A 20475-nucleotide genomic window follows, 5' to 3' on the forward strand; every position below is an offset into this window, starting at 1 on the left:
ACATTGTTTCATTTATTTTTGGTTTGATTACATCTAATACAATTAATCATTATATATTATTTAGTTCATAGTTTATGGAGTAGTTCAAAAACTAAAATTACATGTAAAGTTCATGAAATTAGAACACAATTTTATTAGTACAATGTTGTTCGCACAGATCAATTTTTTGTACCGAGATTAAAATTCATGGTCTAAGTTGTAGTTGTAAACCAAATTTATAATGAACACCTTCTCTCTTTCCTCAGATTGCCTTGTTGTACAAAGGAAAGGATTATGAAAAAGGGATCACAAATCAACAAACTTTTTAACAAAATCTTCATAAAAAACATGGTTTCACTGTAAATTACTATTGCATCCTCAAATGATTTTGGGAAGCAAAAAAATTACAATAGAAGAATTATCATAACAGATTGTAGTAGCTACATAAGATGAAAATAGACAAACGATTAAAACATATATTCACCAGTGAAGCAAAGCCTCATGTGGCATGAGAGCCATGTGTTCGTGATGCCCATATCCCAAACACGAGAAACCAGAATACAAACAAGATTGCCCAGTAACGAGCAGGCCCGTACTTGATTCTTGTTAGAACAAACTGCAAACACAGGGACAGGTGGATACATTCATCAGCCCAGATATCAAATCAAACACAGGAAGGTGGGGTTGATTGTTTCCCCACTACACTTACAAGTTGGGGTGTTCAAATGACAAATAAATCTAAATGGATGGCTTGTTACTTGTTTTGTTAAAATGTTGAAGTTCAGGAATTTGTTGGTACTTTTGCCTTTAAATATCCAGTTTTAGGTGAACAAATGTTCCAATTACATATCACGATTCAATTTATCCTATGAAAACTCCTAGCTTTTATCACAAATAAGATAAGGGTAATCTTGTAGGAGTATCTAAGATTGCTTAAAATTATGATAATGCTTATCTATTTCTGATAGAAATATCAACTAAAAAAGCAACTGAACTTACAAATCGGAAGAAAACTACAACAGTCAATGCACAGACTCCTCCAAGAAGAATATGCAGGCCATTTTTGGCAGTTTTCTGCAGTATAGAAGGCACAAGTTTCAATTAATTCCATGCAAGATTATAATTGGAAAATTATATTCAAAATTAAAATTATAAAAGTAACTAATTAATAAAAAAACATTATCCAATGCTCAATCCAAAAAAATGGCAAGATCAATAGCTCGGCCGCATGCTTAAACTTGTCACGGCAATTAAGAAAAAAAAATAGTATACATGAGATAAAGCATGAGCATATCTGGTCAACAAGAATTTTCTAGTAGTCCTTTTATATACTTTGGTGTAACGATACTTTTTAGCCATTAACTATGCCACTAGGTCTCCGGCTCTGTTGGCCTGATTTCCCATTCTTCAGTCCAAAAGGTCAGGGTAGCACATACAAAATGCAGAGGAAGAGATCTGGAATGCGATCAACGAATCTTAAACTTAAGAAGATAAATCAAACTAGCAGATAAATATTGAACTCCAAGCATTCGTCCGAAAAGGGAATATAAATTAGAATAGGTCTTGTCTTTATGGGGAAAGCTCTATTGAACAACTTGTGAATGCAAGTCATATGTTGGTTATCTATCCTGGTAAACAGACTCGAGGTGTAATCAATTCACTCAGTACATGGTGGAATATAAGGAGTTCTTAGCCTGTGCAACAGGACCAGCCTAGGCTGGTTGGCTACAGAGAACTCAAAGTTGTTATTGAGGCTTGAGTCATAATGGCTACAGTGAACTCACAGTTGTTAACAATAAGAAACAAACACAGGACTTATGTCAAACCATTGTCCTCCAACATTCCAATAATTTGCAAGGGAAAATGAAAACAAAAAGGTAAGACTACTGGGACTGGGCTATTCTAATCTCTATTTTCTAACAGAAATAAACTATCATGAGTCCAGGAGCAGATAAGCTCAATACATATTCTTCACCTTCCTACTTAAAAAAAGCTTTTCCCTCTCAAAAAAAAAAAAGAACTAAGAAGAAAGAAGCTTTCCTTTAGCATCAAAATCAGATTAAAGAGTCATAAGCTCCTTTCCACTTCTTGTAATTGTAAGATGTACACGACTACACGTATCATGTGCTTAAACTTGACATTTATCAAAGACTATCTGAGTTCTATCACGTGCTTAAACTCAAGATTTATCAAGTAGTACTATCTAAATTATAATGCTACTACATGCAGAATAAAATTCCATACCAGAGCAAACTAAAAGTATACTATTGAAAAGGAAAGGGAAAAAGTGTGTGCAGCCAGGAAAATGTATAGTCCAATACCTTCCCCACATGCGGGGCGAGAAGCCAAGCAAGAGTAACAGTCAGTAGACCTGTAGCGAGCAGGATCCCAGTAGTCTCTACAGCCCATTTTGTAGCAGTATTTTCAACAGGGGGAACCTCTTCCAAGACAGTATTTGAAGCTGAAGGTTGCTCACTGACCACATGAGAAACAGTGATAGAGTTGTTGTTATGTGGATTAAACCACAATGAAATTTCACTTAACCTCTGCCTTCGAATTGCAGCAACAGCATCAGGATCCACACCATAATTTGTTTGGGGTGTTGTAGGATTAGGTTCTCCATTAACAGTTCTTTCTCTCAACGATTCATACTCTTTTAAAGAACCTAATATCCTTTTGTAATCTTCAGGTCTAATATTCTTCGTAATAGATCCACATATTTCACAAACAGTTGATCCATGGCTGATAAACCACTTAAGGGCACAAGCATAATGTGCTAATGCAAGATCGTTTTTGCAAGCACAGCCAAGATCGAATAACCTGTCCTGGTTGTCATCAAGACCTAGCTCTACATCAGCTGTACAGAGAAAAACCTCCCCGGTTGGGCTAATAAACTCAACTACCTCAGATCTTTTAAATACTGAATTATTTTCAATATTCCCTGAGGTGACTTTCAAATTAGACTTAGCCTCCTCTTTCCCATTTTTAAGATCACATCCTGGTGGAGAAATACCCAAGAATCCCAGGGCAATATTTCCCCTTCTATCCGGTTCCAAGCATTGACAAACACGACAAGTTGCTGAGCCAGCTTCCTTGTCTACATTAAGACATGCTCCATCAGTTTTAGGTTCTGCATCCTCAGTAGATGAGAGAATGTTTTTACCTACTATACCCGGTTGATTGGACATTTCTTTCTCCATATATTTGCACAAACGTATACTATGTGCTTTTGATGATAGTGTATCAGTGCTATCTTTCAACCAAAAATATCCATCAGTTGAACTCCTTCATCAGATATATCTTTCAAATGGTGAGCATGATTCTGGCAGAACAAAGTTCCAAAGGAATCTCATAACCATACAGCTAATATAGAGACAGCTAAATGAGCTACACAAAGATGGAAAAAAGGACTAAATGAGTTTCGGTAAATAATAGACAGTTTAAAAAACGAGAATAAATCAGTTCTTCGCTTATTGGATTCATCCATATGCAATATGTATATTATAATTCCTAGAATTTATGAAGACCAAGAATTTGTAGATGCCAGCTAAACTTCCTTTTAAAGCGGCCAATTATATTTAATAATAATTGCCACAAGTAACAGGCATGATTGAGCTCTTGAAAGCAAATCAAATGTTTCCTAAACAAATATAGTGATTTTAATTGCACACTAGAAAACGAAAAAACAAAGACTAAAAACAAAATTGTTGGGGCAATATAATGTACTTGTGCGTCGTTTCAATTTCCCAATCCATCATGATTAGTGTAACAATTCCTAACATAGAGAGAATTATTTATACAAATAACTGAAAATTATGTAAAATCTCAACATCGATGGGAAAAAGGAGATGCCCACTAGTGTTTCTGGGTGAGATGAACTTTACTGATAGATACTACAAATTTAACAGTCGATAAAGCGAGAAGAGTAGCACAATTTACAGTGGGAAAGCCCTCCAAATCAAATGCAGCAAAGCAAAGAGCATAAATCGGAAACAAGATAAAATCTTGTAGAAATCATAGTGAAGCAGAGCACATGATGCTCTATCTGTTCAAGTAAAACAGTTTAAAGCAAATGAAACGACGACGATTGAAATCAAAGATTGGAAGAGAATAGGAAACAAACCTCCGGTAATTAGGAAAGCGAATTGTGTGAATATGATTTGGTGGGTGGCCAACAAATATCGCTCTCTCACTCTCTATTTCTACAGTAACAATATGAGTAACAACTGATGAGAGAAATGCCTTTTTAGTAGTTGTTGGTTATTGCATCCACATCCTTCAACTTTTGTATTCTTATGTTTAGTCCCCTTATAATTTTCTCATTAATATTCAATATAATTTCGTTTATCTTCGATTGCTTTATTTATCAGCTTCTTTTAATTACTTGTCCTTTAATCATAAGATATTTTTTATTTATATTTTTAACTTTTTGGTTTAGTCTATGAGCTTTTCCTGTTTAGTTAGTCTGCATAAATGATTCTTCTATGCATTTTTAAACACAAAATCAACCAAAAATGTATTCCTATATGTGTAGCAGTATCAAATACTATGATTCTTATTAGGATATACACAACACTTTTTATTTGGAAGTGCCGGACCACTTGGAGTGGTGCGCTATCCGATACAAGGCTTGGATAGGGGTCCGACACGAAGAGGGGTGTGCGTGCTTAGGAGAGGGTCAGATTTGGCGGGGTTGACGAAATAATTTTTTTTTATTTAATTCCTGAACTTTATAAGCACTATCACACCTAGATAGAAGTTATTTTTAATATTCAGAAAATTAAAATTTTAATTAGGAATTGCTATTTTCACAACTTTTAATGAAGTAATTTTGTTATTTAATTTTTGCAAAGTGGATGATAATTTAAAAAAATTTAAAATTTAAAAAAAATTGTGGAGTAGAGGTATATGTGGAGCGGTATGAGATTGAATAAACAACATAACATTATGGAACTATCACACTTCTAAATTAAGGAAAAACATAATAGTAGGCTAACTTAGAACGAGAAGTATCACAATTCTGTCTCTGCACATACAGCAACATTAGGAGGCACTGCTTTTTTCTCGCTACGCTCGTATTCAGCGTCTGCTTCAAAATTCAATCCTGCTATGGTCATGCGGCCGATGTTGACTGCATTCGAGGTTTTCATGTTAGTTGTTTCAAAGAGTGAAACAAAGATGCACAAGATCAGGAAAAAAAAAATTGATGCATTTGAACAAAAACATGAGTGACACAGTGGGCTATTTTGTCCATGAATGTAAACCGATTGATGATTACCTTAAATGCTCAATTTTGCAATATGAAATAAATGGATATAAACCAATGAGCTCTCAAGATAAAACATATAGTAGTACTTACCAACAGCATCCATCCCAATTAACTTGGGCATGAATTTTCTGAGATGGTCCTCAGCCGCTTCATCAGATTTCAACGTTTCGCATTCAAAATGCACTGTAATTTTGTGTTTCGCGTGCTTCTCTTCAACCATACCCACCACATCCTTCTGCCACCTATTACCATGCCACAAATTCTTTTAAGGCAATCTGAAAAGGCCGATAATGCAAATAACCATATTTTGCAGAAGCTTAGAATGCATCCATGTAACGAGGAGAGCACAAGGACGTGCATAACATCTGCATATCTTATGCTAACATGTTCGTACAAATAATATCCACAGTTTGGTTTTGGCGAGCCAACAAAGGCGTTACTGACAGGAAAAAGGCAATCATCGGAACTCAGGGCAACAACTACTTGGAACATTTATTACTTTGGGAAGAATTCAGATTTGTGTAAGGCGTACCCGTGAGCATGATCCGGGGTACATATCTTGGCAGCATCATGTCCTCTGCACTCCACTACGAGAGTTCTTTCTTTCTTACTCTAGTTGTAGAGTCACACCGATAGATAACAATTAGACCATGAGTTACTTCAGTCGATTCATGTCAAACGAGATATGAACAAGTCGAGGGAGGGAAGCAACAAAAGTAAACAAGAGACAATAAAATGGCACTAACATCAAAATCTGTTACAGTCAGCTTGATCAAGCGGTAATCCTCACCCCGGCTGCACTCTCTTTCACACTCCAGTTCTAGAAACAAGATAAGTTATAACCAAGTAATACATATTCCATTTGCAATAAAATCGGGTAATAAACCAATACAAAATTTGAAATGATGTGTTGCTATCAAAGGTAAATTCTGCACAAGTTCAAAATTGACTGCATACCTATCACAAGAACACAAATCCAAGACCTAATTTGCTAAAACCAGAATTACATGCATAATTGCAAATCAAAGCAAGCTAGAAAAGAAGACAATCATAAACTAAAAATTGTGGAAATGCAATAGAAAGCGATGTTGCATTGAAGAGTAGAAGTTACCAATTCCATGGAGACCATAGCAAATGGATTTTGGGAGCTGAATAAAATGGCCAGAAATAGAGCCACTCGGCAAAAGGGCTAATGACGCAACTCCCTCCATCACCTTCTCTTCCTTCTGTTCTCCTCTTTCTGCACCAACACCAGATTTGGTTTCGATTAATGAATCATCAAAAGATCGCATCTTTCCCCTTTAGAATTCCCCAGAAATTGCACAAGGACGTACCCATTTCTTTAGTTTCTACTCTCCTGATTCTGGGCTTCTGTCACCAAATTCTGAGGGTTTTTCAATTTTCATAATGTTTTGGGTGCTTATTATTGAATTTCTTTTTTTAAGTGATATATTTAATGCCTAATTAGTTTTTTTTTACTGTTTTACGAATATTTACATGTTTTTTCCACGAGAATTTAGGAATCATGTTTTTTTTATTAAGTAGGAGTACTAGATTTTTGTGTTGAAAAATTGTGACCTTGACCAACAAAGCATTTATAAATAATTTAAAGAAAGATTGAATTCAATAGATGTTTATGCTTTGCATAATTTACTTTGATATTGATTTGAGTATTTAGAAATTAACTTTTTTAAATACAGAGTAAGGCCGATTTATTGGGCCAAACTAAAATGGCTAGGATTTTAATTTATTTTGGGCCTTGGTTAATATGGGCCGAAATCGCTATAAAAATTTTAGGAGCCCAAAACATCGAGATGATTAATAATAATCACAAATTAATTAAGCTTAAGCGAGCGTAATCCTTCTTTGTACACTGTTTTCACCAGCAAGTCTACTGCTGCCGTTTCTCTTTGAAGCAATGCTACTGATTTCTCCGGAGCAAATTCATGGCAGACTATCTCCTTACGATCAATCACACTATATTCCTTTAGCTAAAATAGATAGCTTGATTGTTCAATTTTAGATTTTGGAACTTTTTTCCGCCTTATGTGGTGTTTGTAGCCGTTTTTTAACCTTCTGCCCCAGCTTCTGGCGGTGCGCCACCGCGAGGAGGGGAAGAAGATATGGCGATTGCCTCCCAAATCAGCCGCCTCTTAATCCTCCGCCGCTTCGACGCCCTCAAAAGCCTCTCTTTCACCTTCTCCGACCACCTCGTCAACGCAGTCCTAAAAAGTCTCAAGCTTCATCCAGTGTCGGCGCTTCACTTCTTCGACCTAGCCTCCAAGCAGAATCACTTCAGACCTCATTTCAAATCCTATGTGAAGATCGTGCATATCTTGTCAAACGCTCGAATGTTTGATGAAACGAGGCTGTATCTACGCGGCCTCGTGGAGCTGGCGGAGAGAGACCAGCTTCCGGTTTCTTTGATTTATGATGAATTGGTGGCTGTTTTTAGGGAATTTAGGTTTTCCGGAACCGTTTTTGATATGATGATGAAAACTTATGTGGAGAGGAGGCTGGTGAAGAATGCCTTGTACATGTTTGATAATATGCCTAAATGTGGTCGTGTGCCGAGCTTGCGATCGTGTAATGGTTTGCTGAGTTGTTTGGTTAGATTCAAGGATTTTCATGTTGTTTATTGTGTTTATGATCAGATGGTAAGAGTTGGGGTTGCTCCGGATGTGTATACTTGTGCTATAATGGTGGATGCTTACTGTAAAGATGGCAAAGTTGCTAGAGCACTGGAGTTTGTGCTAGGCATGGAGAGTATGGGATTGAAAATGAATATTGTTGGTTATAATAGCTTGATCAATGGGTATGTGGAGAAGAGGGATATGCAGGGGGTGGAGAAAGTGCTGGAGCTAATACGTCAGCAAGGAATTTCCAAGAATTTGGTAACGTATACGCTGTTGATTAAGGGTTATTGTAAAACTGGGAACCTTGATCAAGCAGATAGAGTACTTAGACAGATGAAGGAGGGCACTGGACTCGAATTAGTTTTGGATGAAAAGGTCTATGGCGTATTAATTGATGGATATTGTCGTAACGGGAGACTGGATGATGCTGAGAGAGTTAAGAATGAGATGTTGAGTTTGGGATTGGGAATGAATATGTTCATCTTCAATTCTTTGATCAATGGATACTGCAAACTTGGTAAACTTCGTGAAGCGGAGCTTGTTATAGTGAGTATGGTTGAAGCTAATTTGAAACCAGATGGTTATAGCTACAATACGTTATTGGATGGATACTGTAAAAGAGGAATGATTGATGAAGCACTTAAGCTTTGCCATAAAATGACTAGGGATGGTGTATGTCCAACAAATATAAGTTACAATACTCTCTTAAAAGGTTTATGCGAACATGGTGATATGAACGATGCATTGTCGCTGTGGGAAACGATGCTCAAAAGAGGTTTGATTCCTGATGAGGTTGGATTTAGTACACTTCTCCATGGACTTTTTAGCAGGGGAAACTATAAAAAAGCTTTCACATTGTGGAAGCATGTTTTAGCAAGAGGCTATGCAAGAAGTACTGTTCTGTGCAATGCAATGCTCAATGGGCTATGTAAAATGGGAAAGATGATTGAAGCAGAGCAAATTCTTGAAAAGATGATGCAAATGGGTTGTTTACCCGACGGGGTGACCAATAGAACCTTGATTGATGGATATTGCAGAGCTGGAGATATTTCAAGAGCTTTTCAAATTAAAGAGGCCATGGATGCAGAGGGAATTCCTGCTTCCCTTGAAATGTATAATTCTCTAATTCAAGGATTATTCCAAGCTCATAAATCAAATGAAGTATCACATATGCTCTCTGAGGTCCATGCAAAAGCACTGAGCCCTAATATCATTACTTATGGAGCACTAATAAGTGGTTGGTTTAAAGAAGGAAACCTGAAGAAAGCTTTTGATGCATATTTTGAGATGAGAGGCAAAGGAATCTCTCCGAATGTGTATATATGCAGCACAATCATCAGTGGGTTAAACAGACTTGGTCGGACGGATGAAGCAAATATGTTGGTACAGAAAATGGTAGATTTAGACGTTGTCCCAGACCTTAAACGTTTTTACCAGTCTTTTAACTTCAACACGCTTCAGACAGAAACACAGAAAGTGGCGAGTTCCCTTGATAAGAGTGCTCAAATATGTATAATTCCCAACAACACTCTATATAATGTAGTTATATCTTGCTTATGCAAAAGTGGAAAGATTGACGATGCGAAAAAAGCTATTGGTGATCTGTTGCAAAGAGGCTTCACTCCAGATGAGTTTACATACTCAACCCTTATCCACACCGCTTCCATTTCGGGTGCTATTGATGAAGCTTTTCTTTTACGGGATGAGATGGTGAAAAAGGGTATTTCTCCTAATGTAGTAATATATAATGCTCTTATAGATGGCTTATGTAAATCAGGAAACCTTGACCGTGCATTGAGGCTTTTCCATAAACTTTACATCAAAGGTTTAGTTCCGAACCTCGTCACCTATAATATATTAATTAATGGATGTTGCAAGAGCGGTAGCACCAGTGACGCCTTTAAACTTCTAGGGAGAATGATAAAGGAAGGGGTTGCTCCTTCAGTTCAAACATATTGTGCATTTCTCAGTAGTCTTTTACGGCAAGGTAATGAGAAAGAATATGTGAAACTTTTAGATGAAATGCAAAAGGAGGGCCTTGCCACGGATTCTATTAGGCATTGCAGATCATTTGAAGGTAATATAGATTTTCCAATTTCAATACTATGTACTGGCTTTTTCGTATTTAAGATACCCATTTGCTCCTGCATGCTTACTGTGTAATATTATGCTTTGAAATTACTCCAATTTTTTTATGAAGATGTTGCTGTTGCTGCTGAAGCACTGAGCTGAGCTTATGATTGATACTACAAGATAATGTCGTTCATATGCCAGGCCCTCTTGAAAGAGAAGGTAAGTATGGAACTCTTTTGGTGGGGAAACAGCCAAAATGTGGCAGCTCTTGGCTTATATATATGCATGTATATCAGTATCTATATACATATATTTCGCTCCTGCCAATGTATCTCTATAAGATATGCTCCATAACAATATCAAATTATTTTACTTCTAGAAGAGAATGCAGGCTCAGCGTTTTTAATTTTGTCCAATAAATTGTTACTATTAATTAACCACCTATACAACCCATATGAGTAGAGCCCGTAACACCAGCTATAGCTACAGTATCAATCCCCATTATCATTGGGTATACATATGTTGTGTTGTTGTATTTAAGTAAATTATTACCAAGTTCAGAAGTATACTTTTGCTAGGTTGCAGGATTTTGTCTTCAGTAATAAAGATTTAATGTAGTGAAGAGAAGTTTTGCAAAGTTTTATTTTACACAAGCTATCCTGGATTAAGTGATTATATATAAAGATGAAGTAACATGGAGAACAAACAGCAGTCCCCTGAAGTTGTGGTAATGGGCTAGGGTGATGGTGTCAAGGAAGTTCATTACTCTTAAATGCAAAGCAAAAATATAAGTAGGGGCTCGAGTCAGAATTGTAACATTGATAGTTGCGTTTCTTTCTTCTTTGTTTGTATATGCCCTCTTTCTTCTCTGCTTCCTGGTGGCATAGTTCATTGCTTTGTATTCTTCTAGAATTTTATCCAAATTTTTTATGGCAGGTTAAGGCTTTGTGGTTTTGCAAAATTTTCAAAGGTTGAATGTGATTGGAGATATGGAGCTGAACCCATGGATAATAATCCATCTACTTCATGGGTAAACACTATTACATGCTCCCTTTATCACTTTTTTATGAAGGTTATAATTTCATCACACGTTTATGAAATTTCCTTCTTTTGCTTTTTCCAGTATGTCTTGATTGTTGATTCTCAAGTTTATCGTGTACAAGAATGTTCTGTCTCCATGTTTTTGGGCACTAGTCATGCTCTAAGCTCTACAGTTCAATTATGCAACAACAGAATGAGTTAGGTTGCATTGACTTGACTGAATTAGGGTGCCGTATCCGAGAATATAATCTCAAAGTCTCTAGCACTGTAACGCTATTCACCTTAAGGATGTTCTCCAATTTGTGATCTGGGAGATTTGAAAATTTATTTCACGGAATATGTATGTCCAATCCAATAAAAACGTCTGCCAGTTGATGTTTTTGCTATCACAATCACAAATCACTGATATCTTTTCAGAATACTACACTGTCCTTGGTGGTGGTTGCATGAATTACATCAACAAAAACAAAAAAGGAAAAAAGAAAGAAAAAGAGAAAAACGTATAATTGTATTCTCTTACACATTAATTCCTTGGGAGAAAACCTAATTTATAAATAAAAAATGGTGCAGGACTCAGGGTCAGAGATGGAAGACATAAACCATGAAATTGCTTTATATCTTTCAGAAGAAGATCACAGAGGAGCTACTGTTATTGGTGAGTGCTTTGAAATTTGTGATCTCTATATGATTTTGGTTTAGTTACAAACACTTAGTTCTGGATATGGATCCAGTTTGAGACGCCCAAGGACAGGAGGAACCGCATGCTTTCTGAGAGCCTAATAAGTTAACAACCCTCGCTCGCCATTATGAAGTAACAGCTATCCTTATTTTGTATGCCCCTCCTAGGATTTTGATTTATTTTGGATTTTGAGCACATCAAAGTTCTATTTTAGTTTTGAATTTGATTTTTAAATTTGAACTTCAAATGCATTCAGGTTACTCACTGGATCAACTTTTATCTCATAGTTTTTCAAGAAAGTGTATACCGTCTTAGTGCAATACAACATGCTATCTGAGTTTTCTGGCATTCTTTAATTGTTTTTTTGTTTCATCAGTATCTCAAACTTCAATTGGTTTTTGTGTTTAATAATGTCTTTGTTTTGTGTAAGGCTATCGAACTTGAAGAAGAATCAACATCATCTATCTTCCTCATCAAGCCAGGGAGCAAGATCTCCATTCGAGAAGATTGCAGCAGATGCATCTGTGATATACGGAAATGGGTATAGAGCTGGTAACCAGGCAGTGCTCAAATACGGCTTACAGAGGACCCTGGATCTCATCCGAGAGACAGGAAACTTTCCTTACTGAGTTTTGTCCTAACATGGAAAAACCATTCTTCGTTCTTTCATTTATTTACTAGTGAAGTATATTTTTGGCATTTCCATGTTTTGGCAGTAAGGCCTTCCCGTAGGACGTATATATCAGTAAAGTGGGTCCAGTTACTCCGAAGATGAGGCATATATGCCTTTGGAGTAGTACTGCTGGAGCCGGTCACGGATGAATTCCCAGTTTTTGAGCAGGACTGCAGGATGGGAGAGGAAGATTTGGTTCAACAACGATAGCTGCTCGGATGCAGAAACTGAGCTATGCCATCTCATACCTCTGGTCTCACTTAAAAACTGTTTGTCACATACCCTCAGATCAACCATCCAGGTTGTATTGATTCTTCTGAAAATTCAATCTAAGGAATCAGCAAACTGATTCCCCCTTCATAGATGTTCATATTAATCACTCATACATGAATTCAGACAGTTATAAGCCAGTCTTGATCACTGAGAAGAATGTAAATTTCATGCACTTGTAGTAAATGTAAACATTTTAAGCTATACATGACACTCTAATTTGAAACTGCACCACTATATTCACAAACTTACACTACATTTTATGCTTCAAGTTGTAACCTAAAAATTATTTCTTGCAAACCGCTACAAATCTCTAATTGAAACCCACAATATTCCGAATGGTTAATTTTCAATCAAATAATGAATTCTTAAATTGAAGGATCACATATATTACTCCATATGTTTGTCGCCTCTTTACCATTTGTGTGGTATTTTCACAAATGAGTTGGCATGTTCTACACTCATTTTCATAATTATGTTATTCAAAACGTGAAAATTTATTTCCGTTATTTAAAAATTCCCTCGGCAATTTTGGATTAGTTAAGTAAATAATTAACTAGTAAGGTGATATAAAGTGATTTTACTTTTTCTTATAGAATAGTACAATTATGAATTATGATAAGTATAATCCTGATACTAGAGAAAAAGTATAGCTTACTGCCTTACTCAATCTTGAATTTGACTTTGTTTGCATCTTTTTATAGTTAAATATTGACAAGTATCATAAAGAGACTTTATCTTTTTATAAGGGCATTGTAATGAAGGAAAATAAATTCGTATAAACGGCAAACCGCATTAAATCAATTCTTATCTCGTTCAATTTTGGTAACAATAATAGTCCTTTAAAGGCTCATTTTTTTTATTTTAGTTATTCCACTAAAATTAGTTTTACTTATTTATTTTTCCCTAACAATATTTCAGTCATATTTTCCCTTTACTTTTTTTTTTAACAAAATTATATTAAAATTCGTATAGAATTATTTTACAAACCAGTAGTATTGGTACCAAACCACGGCGACCTAGTAACATATAGTATTTATCATGGAAATTTCATTGAATTCTCTGCAAGAGAACTTATTTACGGCAACATTCCAAAATATTAACTGGATGATTCTGAACACTCACCACCTCAATTACATGACCAAACCATCTGATTTTATTTTATTTTTCATTAATACTAAAATTAAAAAAATTAAATAATAATAATGTGGGGAGAATTTCCTCCAATTTTAATACTACACTCTAGACGAGTGAGACAAAATCAACCATTTTATAATATGAGTAATAATTAATCCAAAAATCTCTCTCAATATCTATACAATCTTTGGCTGTGAATAAATAGGACTATTTTGAAGTCATTAGGGAGTAGTACTACATTTTTATAACGTTTTAGCCCTTAATGGTAAAAGGTCGGATTGAACTGTCGCAATAATATCTTTTGACTCAATTAAATAAAAAGCCATCTCCTAATATCAATATTTAATACAATAATCCAAGATTATAAATTCCACCCTCAAAATATCTCCTATTACATCGACGGCGTCCCTTCAACCAATCTAGACCTGCCATGTCACCTACTCTGCCACCGTGGCACTTATTCCGCAAACACTATATAAGTGAGCCTCCCTCCCTCCTTCCTCACTCCATCTCAGTTCACCCCTCACATGCAAAACTGTTTGCAGAATTGGGGAAATTAGATTTGAAATTTTGATATACAGAGGAATGATGTCTAGGGTTTGGTGTCTACTTCTGCTGGCTTCGGTGGCGCTTGTGGCGTCTCCGGCGACGGCGACCGAGGAGGTTGAAAAGGTGTTGACTTTGGACCACTCGAACTTCACCGATGTGGTGTCCAAGCACGATTTCATCGTCGTTGAGTTCTACGCTCCTTGGTAAATTCGTTGTTACTTTGATTTACTATCTAAGTTTGTCTGATCTTCTCTTGCTTTGGTTTTTGAATGTGCTGTGTTTGAGATCGGTTTGACTTTTGAGTAAGCGCGAGCTTTGATATCTGATCTGTTTTTTTTGGTGCATTAACGCTTTCCTTTTTTTGATTTTACGTTTTGCTTCACTAGCGCGTTAGTTGTATCGATTAGCAATTGTGTTGTGATAATCTGAATGATTAATCTGTTAGTGTCTTCCATTTCCTGTGTTTGATTTGAGAAGTGAATCTGAATGTAAAGAGAGGGAAAGCTAGGTATCGTCATTTCGTTTGAATAATCTCTCTTTTATGGACGTATTCTGAAATTTCTCCTCTTTAATGTTGGGATCTTACCAGTTTTTTCCTCCATTTTTTTGTTTTCAATTGAAAATTTTAATATCTTTGAATTCTTGGAGCGGAACAAAAGAAAGTTGAGCTGAACGAATATCTTTGTGCTTTAGATTACAGTTTAAAAAGCTATATGATTCAGAATCTTCAGAATCTTTGAAAAATAAGGCAAACATAATAATTAGCTTTTTATGTGAATTTGAGACTAAGTGCTATGCATGAACTAATTATCTTTTTGCAAAACATTTAATAGTATATTAAACTGGGGCCACCTTCAGTACATAACTGAATTTTATTTATTTTAAGTTCTTCTAATCCATATTTCCTTTTTTGTTTGTGTTAACAGGTGTGGACACTGCAAGTCTCTGGCTCCAGAGGTGACCATCCTCCCCTTGCTGTTTGACGATTCAAGCAAACACTTAATTTCATTTCTTTCTTTTTTGCTTTTTTCCTTGAGAGTAGGTACTCAATATATAAGCAACTCTAACCATTCTCTTGTTTATGAATTTTCTTAGTATGAAAAAGCTGCATCCGTACTGAGTACCCATGAACCCGCCATTGTCTTGGCTAAAGTTGATGCAAATGAAGAAGCAAACAAGGAGCTAGCTACTGAGTATCAAATCCAGGGTTTTCCTACCCTTAAAATCATAAGAAATGGTGGGAAAAACGTCCAGGATTACAATGGTCCTCGTGAGGCTGATGGCATTGTCGAGTACTTAAAGAAGCAAGCTGGTCCTGCATCAACTGAAATTAAATCAGCAGAAGATGCCAGCAGTGTTATTGATGAGAAAAAGATTTTTATTGTAAGTTATTTTTTTATCCAACTAAACCTGTCTTCTTTCATATGTTAATCCTGAGCCGCTGATGAATTTAGTATTAAACCACTAGGTTGGAGTGTTTCCAAAGTTCTCCGGGGAGGAATATGAGAACTTTAAGGCTCTTGCTGAGAAGTTGCGCGGTGACTACGACTTTGGTCATACCCTTGATGCTAAACTCATTTCTCGTGGTGAATCAGTCAGTAAGCCCACCCTTCGCTTACTCAAGCCTTTTGATGAACTTGTTGTGGATTCCCAGGTATTTCTTGATCAAGAAGCACATTCCCTTTTTTTTTGTTTAAACTTTTCTTCTATGCTTCTTTAAAAAACTTGGTTCATAAGAAGCTATTCCACTTTCATTTGTTTGCATTAATAAAACTGTGAGAATAATATGTTATTTCAGGACTTCAATATCGAAGCATTGGAGAAATTTATTGCGGCATCTACCGTTCCAACTGTTACAGTCTGGAACAGTGACCCTGCTAATCATCCATATATTAACAAATTCTTTGAGGGTAGTAGCTCCAAGGTATCATTTATTGTCGTTTAATTTTCTATTTCAGTTTTATAACTTGCAGTGGTAAAGTTTCTTATATATCTGTTGATTTTGACAGGCCATGCTGTTTGTTGACTTCAGCAAAGACCAAGATGCTTTTGAGGGAAAGTATAAGAATGTGGCAACCCTTTACAAGGGGAAGGGCATCAGTTTCCTGTTGGGCGATGTTGACTCTGCTCAAAATGCATTCCAGGTAGGCATTTTCTCCATGTGCATATACGAATGTTTTACTTCTGTGCATTTGAATTGATCTGTTTTGACACAATGGTATTTCTATGTTTATGCATGGCAGTACTTTGGACTTAAGACGGAACAGGCACCTGTGCTCATCGTACAGCAAAATGATGGACAGAAGTATCTCGCAGCAAACGTGGAGCCTGATCAGATTGAGTCGTGGGTGAAAGATTATTCGGTACTGAACGTGTTTTTAGTAATTACAATTTCTTGGGGTTGATTCAGATAGCTTTAACTTGCTTTGCATGTCATATTTGGAAATGTTTAGAAGTATGGGTTGCATCTTATCTGATTTTTCTTGCAATTGATAACAGGAAGGGCATGTGAAGCCATTCATAAGATCAGAACCTATTCCTGAAGTGAATGATGAACCTGTCAAAGTGGTTGTTCGTCACAGCCTTCAGGATGTTGTTTTCAACTCTGGAAAGAATGGTTTGTTCTCAAGGCTTTTTATTTTTGCTTTCTCTTGTGGATTTCTCACTGTTTATGTTTGTACATTATTATTACTATCACAGAAGGGTCTTTATATCTTAAAAAATCTGCTTTCTCATTATCTTTACTACTTAGATTGAGAGCTTTAAGGTAATTCCAAGAAATTCTATAGTTTATCTCAGTTTACATTTTAAATTAATTTCTTATTAATGGTGGTAGTTCTATGGTAGAACATCGTGTTAATAGTAATGTCTCCATCTTACAGTTCTACTAGAGTTTTATGCGCCTTGGTGTGGACACTGCAAGAGCCTTGCCCCAATCTTGGATGAAGTTGCCATCTCTTTCCAGAATGATCCTGATGTTCTGATTGCGAAATTTGTAAGATTTTCTTCTAATTTCTTGATTTGTAGTATTGAAAACTTGTTGTGGAAACACTTGCTTAAATTACCATCAAACTACTCAGTCGTTCCCTCCATTTGCCTAATGTGATATATATAGTTCAGATTTGTAGTATTGAAAACTCGTTGTGGTAACACTAGCTAAAATTACCATCAAACTACTCAGTCGTTCCCTCAAACTACTCAGTCGTTCCAATGTCTTGATTTGTAGTATTGAAAACTCGTTGTGGTAACTGGTAACACTTGCTAAAATTACCATCAAACTACTCAGTCGTTCCCTCCATTTTCCTAATTTGATATATATAGTTTGCAGAAACAGTTCCATTTCCTGTATAACTGTTTGTTTGATCGATTGTATATGAACTGATTCTCATAACTTAACCAAACCTTCTCATTCCTAGAATTACTTGTAATATATCTGTTATTTCAGGATGCAACTGCAAATGATGTTCCAAAAGACAAATTCGAAGTTCAAGGTTTCCCAACATTGTACTTCAGATCTGCAAATGGTAACTTGTCGCAGTACGAGGGAGATAGAATGAAGGAGGACATCATCAATTTCATCAACAGCAACCGCGATGATAAGTCTGCCAAGTCATCCTCCTCAGTTGAACCTGAATCTGAAGCAGTAGATTCTGCTAAGGATGAGCTATAAAGAGGTATGAACATTAAAACACCACTTCAAATTCTCGTATTCGATTACTCTTGGCTACTTCAACTGACAGCAGCTATTTTCCTGTGCAGGCTAGTGTCGAACGAGAGAACTTCTGCAGCGGATTTTGTTCATTACCAGTTCTTGTTTTTTTCTACTTTCTAGCTCAAATAAAATCTGGTCTTGTTCCAGTTCCAATAGTAGGATTACAGTAGTAGAAAGATCCGAGGCATGTAGTTGACATCAATTATCATTATCTATATTTGAGTTTTGAAATATTGTCCCATCTTGTTATCCTCAAATATATATATTTGCTTTAAAATAAAATTAAATATATAGATAAAAAACATATAACCAGAGCAGAACAACAGCAAGAACCCTCTTTCTCCCCTCTCTCTATAATCATATACTATATGTAATACCTATTTTAGGCAGAATCTTCATCACTTTTGTGTGTTGTACTAACATTTTGAGCCAGCCTAGCATCTCTCTTCTTCCCCCATTCATGGATCCTCAAATGCAGAGCAGCAGCAGCAATGAGGTAATGCACAGCCTGCATTGGCGTGAGAATATCGATCACCTTCTTGAGCGTGTCGAGCCTCAGCTCATCCGCCATGTGCAGTATCTCCGCCAACCCATCCTGCTTGGGGGCAAGGGCCGCGTCGACCCGGCTCTGCCCCTCGTCCCCGCCCATGCCCTCTGTCATCGCATGCGCCAGCTCCACCATGGACGCATCCGCGACCGTCTCCTGTTGCTCCGCCAGCTTCTCTGTGATCTCCTGCTCCTTCCGTATGGTCTCCTTTTGCAGCGCGTCCACCTGCTGCAGCTGAGCCGCGGACAGGTCGCTCAGGTCGTCCGACCTGAGCCCCTGCATGAGCTCGTGGAGCCTGGCCTCGAGCTGCAGCCCCGACTTGGAGTAGAGCAGGTGGAAGGCCATGCTCGGGCGCCAGCCCCCGATCCAGAGGAAGGCGTCCTCGAGGCTGCTCCGCCACGAGGGGCTCAGCATGGCGAGAATGTCCGTCTCGCCCCACCTCGCCTTGGCCACGTAGTAGTGCTCGTAATGCTGGACGACGCACTTCACCAGGGGCCGCAGAGCCTCTTGGTCGGCCGCGTCCACCTCCTTGGAGGCGGACACGAGCTCGTCGAGATGCTGGTTCTGTTCGACGAGCCAGCACTCGAAGAACCTTTCAAAGGAGTCGCCCTCATTGATTGCATGTGTCAATTGTGTGGACGTCGACATTGGATTTGAGTAAGTGAGGAGTGAGGATTGAGGAGGGAATGTTTTTATAGTAAAAGTTTTGAAGCTGTAGATGGTTGTAATAATAATCAACGTTGTGTGGGAATCCGTGTGTAGGAGTTGAGTTCAGTGTATCTTGACATGTGAGGAGTGAATCTAGGTACAAATAGCCGTAGTTTTTAGGTTTTGGTTTTGGAGATTATTTATTATTTATTGATGTCATGTTGTTGATTTTGTTAACCAATGAATGAGCAGTACAACTTGCAATCTCGTGCTGTCTTTAGGTCGGCTTGGATCCTCTTGCATTTGTCTGCTTGTGGATTTCAAATCTAACACTAAATCTTCAGATTTGGTAGTCTCGAGTTTGCAAACACAACTTTAAGCGAGTTTTGGAAACTAGAAAAAAAAATAATAATAATAATAAGTCTATATAACCAAATTTTGTACAACCAAAAATTAGTTTATTTTGAAAAAAATTAGTTTATTTATACATTTAATTAAAACATGTGGATGCATATATAGTACATGAAAGAGTGCATAATATTGTGGTCATATATTTATAATTTGTGTATAATTTTTATAATTTTTTAGAACCATAAATGTAATTAGTGCATACTTTAATTCAAATTTTAAAAATAATAGAAAGAAAATTTAAAATAAAAATAACAAATGAGGTTAAAGGCTAATAAGTCTTTTTAACTTGTCCACTTACTATATTTATTATTTTAATATATAATAATACATAAAATTATTAATATAATCTTATTTTGATTGTACAAAATTTGGTTGTTTATCATTACTAAAAAAAACTCTTATTTTGAGAGCTAAATCTTAGTACTATTCAATGAAAAAAGAGAAAAAACCTCACTAACAGTTAACATCATTAGTAATATCTGCGAACATAAAAATAGTCGTGATAGTAGATAATACTCTCTTCATGCCTTCATCCCACAAAATATGCACTATTTTTTTTTAGTTCGTTCTACAAGAATATGGACTTTCTAATTTCGGAAACTCTTTTCTCTTTAATAAGGTGAGACTTATTTTCCACTAACAATATTTTAATTACTTTCTTTCTCTACCTCTCTCTTACTTTACCAATTTTGCATTAAAACGCGTGTTAAATCCAAAGTGCATATTATTTGCGACGGAGGGAGTACGTGTTAACACTATTAGTACTATTCATGGGAAATGGCACATCTTATTAGAGATAGAAACTTATACATATAAATAGATTGATTGATAGAAAAAACATGACTATTTTT

At 36.5% G+C, this 20475-nt stretch overlaps 5 protein-coding genes across 12 annotated transcripts; 2 read left to right on the forward strand and 3 right to left on the reverse strand.

Annotated features, from left to right (window-relative positions):
- Nucleotides 1-292: 292 nt before the first annotated feature.
- Nucleotides 293-4245, reverse strand: LOC125208069 (RING/FYVE/PHD zinc finger superfamily protein). 4 transcript variants are annotated; one of them, XM_048107620.2, is made up of 5 exons: nucleotides 4103-4245; nucleotides 3143-3366; nucleotides 2301-3076; nucleotides 979-1053; nucleotides 293-595 (listed from the first exon to the last, which is right to left on the reverse strand). In XM_048107620.2, the coding sequence occupies exons 2-5, from the start codon at nucleotides 3177-3179 to the stop codon at nucleotides 479-481; spliced, it is 1005 nt and encodes a 334-aa protein (XP_047963577.1). In that variant the 5' UTR covers nucleotides 3180-3366; nucleotides 4103-4245; the 3' UTR covers nucleotides 293-478. The 4 variants fall into 4 exon arrangements, with proteins under 4 accessions (XP_047963577.1, XP_047963575.1, XP_047963576.1 ...); XM_048107618.2 differs by having other exon boundaries at nucleotides 2301-3366; XM_048107619.2 differs by having other exon boundaries at nucleotides 2301-3301; nucleotides 4103-4212.
- Nucleotides 4246-4886: 641 nt separating this feature from the next.
- Nucleotides 4887-6712, reverse strand: LOC125207864 (uncharacterized). Of its 2 annotated transcripts, XM_048107366.2 has the most exons (6): nucleotides 6583-6712; nucleotides 6360-6488; nucleotides 5995-6068; nucleotides 5781-5860; nucleotides 5339-5490; nucleotides 4887-5110 (listed from the first exon to the last, which is right to left on the reverse strand). In XM_048107366.2, exons 1-6 carry the CDS (start codon nucleotides 6584-6586, stop codon nucleotides 4992-4994), a joined length of 558 nt encoding a protein of 185 aa, XP_047963323.1. In that variant the 5' UTR covers nucleotides 6587-6712; the 3' UTR covers nucleotides 4887-4991. The 2 variants fall into 2 exon arrangements, with proteins under 2 accessions (XP_047963323.1, XP_047963322.1); XM_048107365.2 differs by lacking the exon at nucleotides 6583-6712 and having other exon boundaries at nucleotides 6360-6576.
- Nucleotides 6713-7127: 415 nt separating this feature from the next.
- LOC125207392 (Pentatricopeptide repeat (PPR) superfamily protein) lies at nucleotides 7128-12826 on the forward strand. Of its 4 annotated transcripts, XM_048106712.2 has the most exons (7): nucleotides 7128-9709; nucleotides 9797-9961; nucleotides 10085-10176; nucleotides 10894-10987; nucleotides 11569-11653; nucleotides 11730-11829; nucleotides 12108-12826. In XM_048106712.2, exons 1-3 carry the CDS (start codon nucleotides 7372-7374, stop codon nucleotides 10114-10116), a joined length of 2535 nt encoding a protein of 844 aa, XP_047962669.1. In that variant the 5' UTR covers nucleotides 7128-7371; the 3' UTR covers nucleotides 10117-10176; nucleotides 10894-10987; nucleotides 11569-11653; nucleotides 11730-11829; nucleotides 12108-12826. The 4 variants fall into 4 exon arrangements, with proteins under 4 accessions (XP_047962669.1, XP_047962664.1, XP_047962665.1 ...); XM_048106707.2 differs by having other exon boundaries at nucleotides 7128-9961; XM_048106708.2 differs by having other exon boundaries at nucleotides 7128-9961; nucleotides 11730-11809.
- Nucleotides 12827-14254: 1428 nt separating this feature from the next.
- Nucleotides 14255-18259, forward strand: LOC125208679 (protein disulfide-isomerase-like). The gene is made up of 11 exons (XM_048108337.2): nucleotides 14255-14509; nucleotides 15233-15263; nucleotides 15402-15689; nucleotides 15775-15960; nucleotides 16105-16230; nucleotides 16316-16450; nucleotides 16550-16669; nucleotides 16806-16923; nucleotides 17189-17301; nucleotides 17752-17980; nucleotides 18066-18259. The coding sequence occupies exons 1-10, from the start codon at nucleotides 14343-14345 to the stop codon at nucleotides 17974-17976; spliced, it is 1509 nt and encodes a 502-aa protein (XP_047964294.2). The 5' UTR covers nucleotides 14255-14342; the 3' UTR covers nucleotides 17977-17980; nucleotides 18066-18259.
- Nucleotides 18260-18283: 24 nt separating this feature from the next.
- Nucleotides 18284-19349, reverse strand: LOC125208681 (protein DOG1-like 3). Its single transcript, XM_048108339.2, has one exon. It carries the CDS (start codon nucleotides 19211-19213, stop codon nucleotides 18401-18403), a length of 813 nt encoding a protein of 270 aa, XP_047964296.2. The 5' UTR covers nucleotides 19214-19349; the 3' UTR covers nucleotides 18284-18400.
- Between the last annotated feature and the right edge of the window lie 1126 nt (nucleotides 19350-20475).

The sequence above is a fragment of the Salvia hispanica genome, chromosome 6 (genome assembly GCF_029641045.1).
Source record: "Salvia hispanica isolate PSC_SH4W2 chromosome 6, Shi_PSC_v1, whole genome shotgun sequence".
Taxonomy (NCBI): domain Eukaryota; kingdom Viridiplantae; phylum Streptophyta; class Magnoliopsida; order Lamiales; family Lamiaceae; genus Salvia; species Salvia hispanica.

Bases quoted from the DNA above. Each gene is read 5' to 3' on its own strand.
- LOC125207392 (XM_048106707.2), top strand. From the start codon at position 7,372: ATGGCGATTGCCTCCCAAATCAGCCGCCTCTTAATCCTCCGCCGCTTC. The intron at 9,962-10,084 runs GTAATATAGATT...TTTTTTATGAAG, and splicing joins GCATTGCAGATCATTTGAAG to ATGTTGCTGTTGCTGCTGAA.
- LOC125208679 (XM_048108337.2), top strand. From the start codon at position 14,343: ATGATGTCTAGGGTTTGGTGTCTACTTCTGCTGGCTTCGGTGGCGCTT. The intron at 14,510-15,232 runs GTAAATTCGTTG...TTGTGTTAACAG, and splicing joins GTTGAGTTCTACGCTCCTTG to GTGTGGACACTGCAAGTCTC. The intron at 16,451-16,549 runs GTAGGCATTTTC...TATGCATGGCAG, and splicing joins CTGCTCAAAATGCATTCCAG to TACTTTGGACTTAAGACGGA.
- LOC125208069 (XM_048107618.2), bottom strand. From the start codon at position 3,179: ATGGAGAAAGAAATGTCCAATCAACCGGGTATAGTAGGTAAAAACATT. The intron at 1,054-2,300 runs GTATTGGACTAT...TCTATACTGCAG, and splicing joins TCGCCCCGCATGTGGGGAAG to AAAACTGCCAAAAATGGCCT. The intron at 596-978 runs GTAAGTTCAGTT...CTGTGTTTGCAG, and splicing joins TTGTAGTTTTCTTCCGATTT to TTTGTTCTAACAAGAATCAA.
- LOC125208681 (XM_048108339.2), bottom strand. From the start codon at position 19,213: ATGTCGACGTCCACACAATTGACACATGCAATCAATGAGGGCGACTCC.
- LOC125207864 (XM_048107365.2), bottom strand. From the start codon at position 6,540: ATGCGATCTTTTGATGATTCATTAATCGAAACCAAATCTGGTGTTGGT. The intron at 6,069-6,359 runs GTAACTTCTACT...TCTTGTTTCTAG, and splicing joins CTATGGTCTCCATGGAATTG to AACTGGAGTGTGAAAGAGAG. The intron at 5,111-5,338 runs GTAAGTACTACT...CCTCGAATGCAG, and splicing joins AATTGGGATGGATGCTGTTG to TCAACATCGGCCGCATGACC.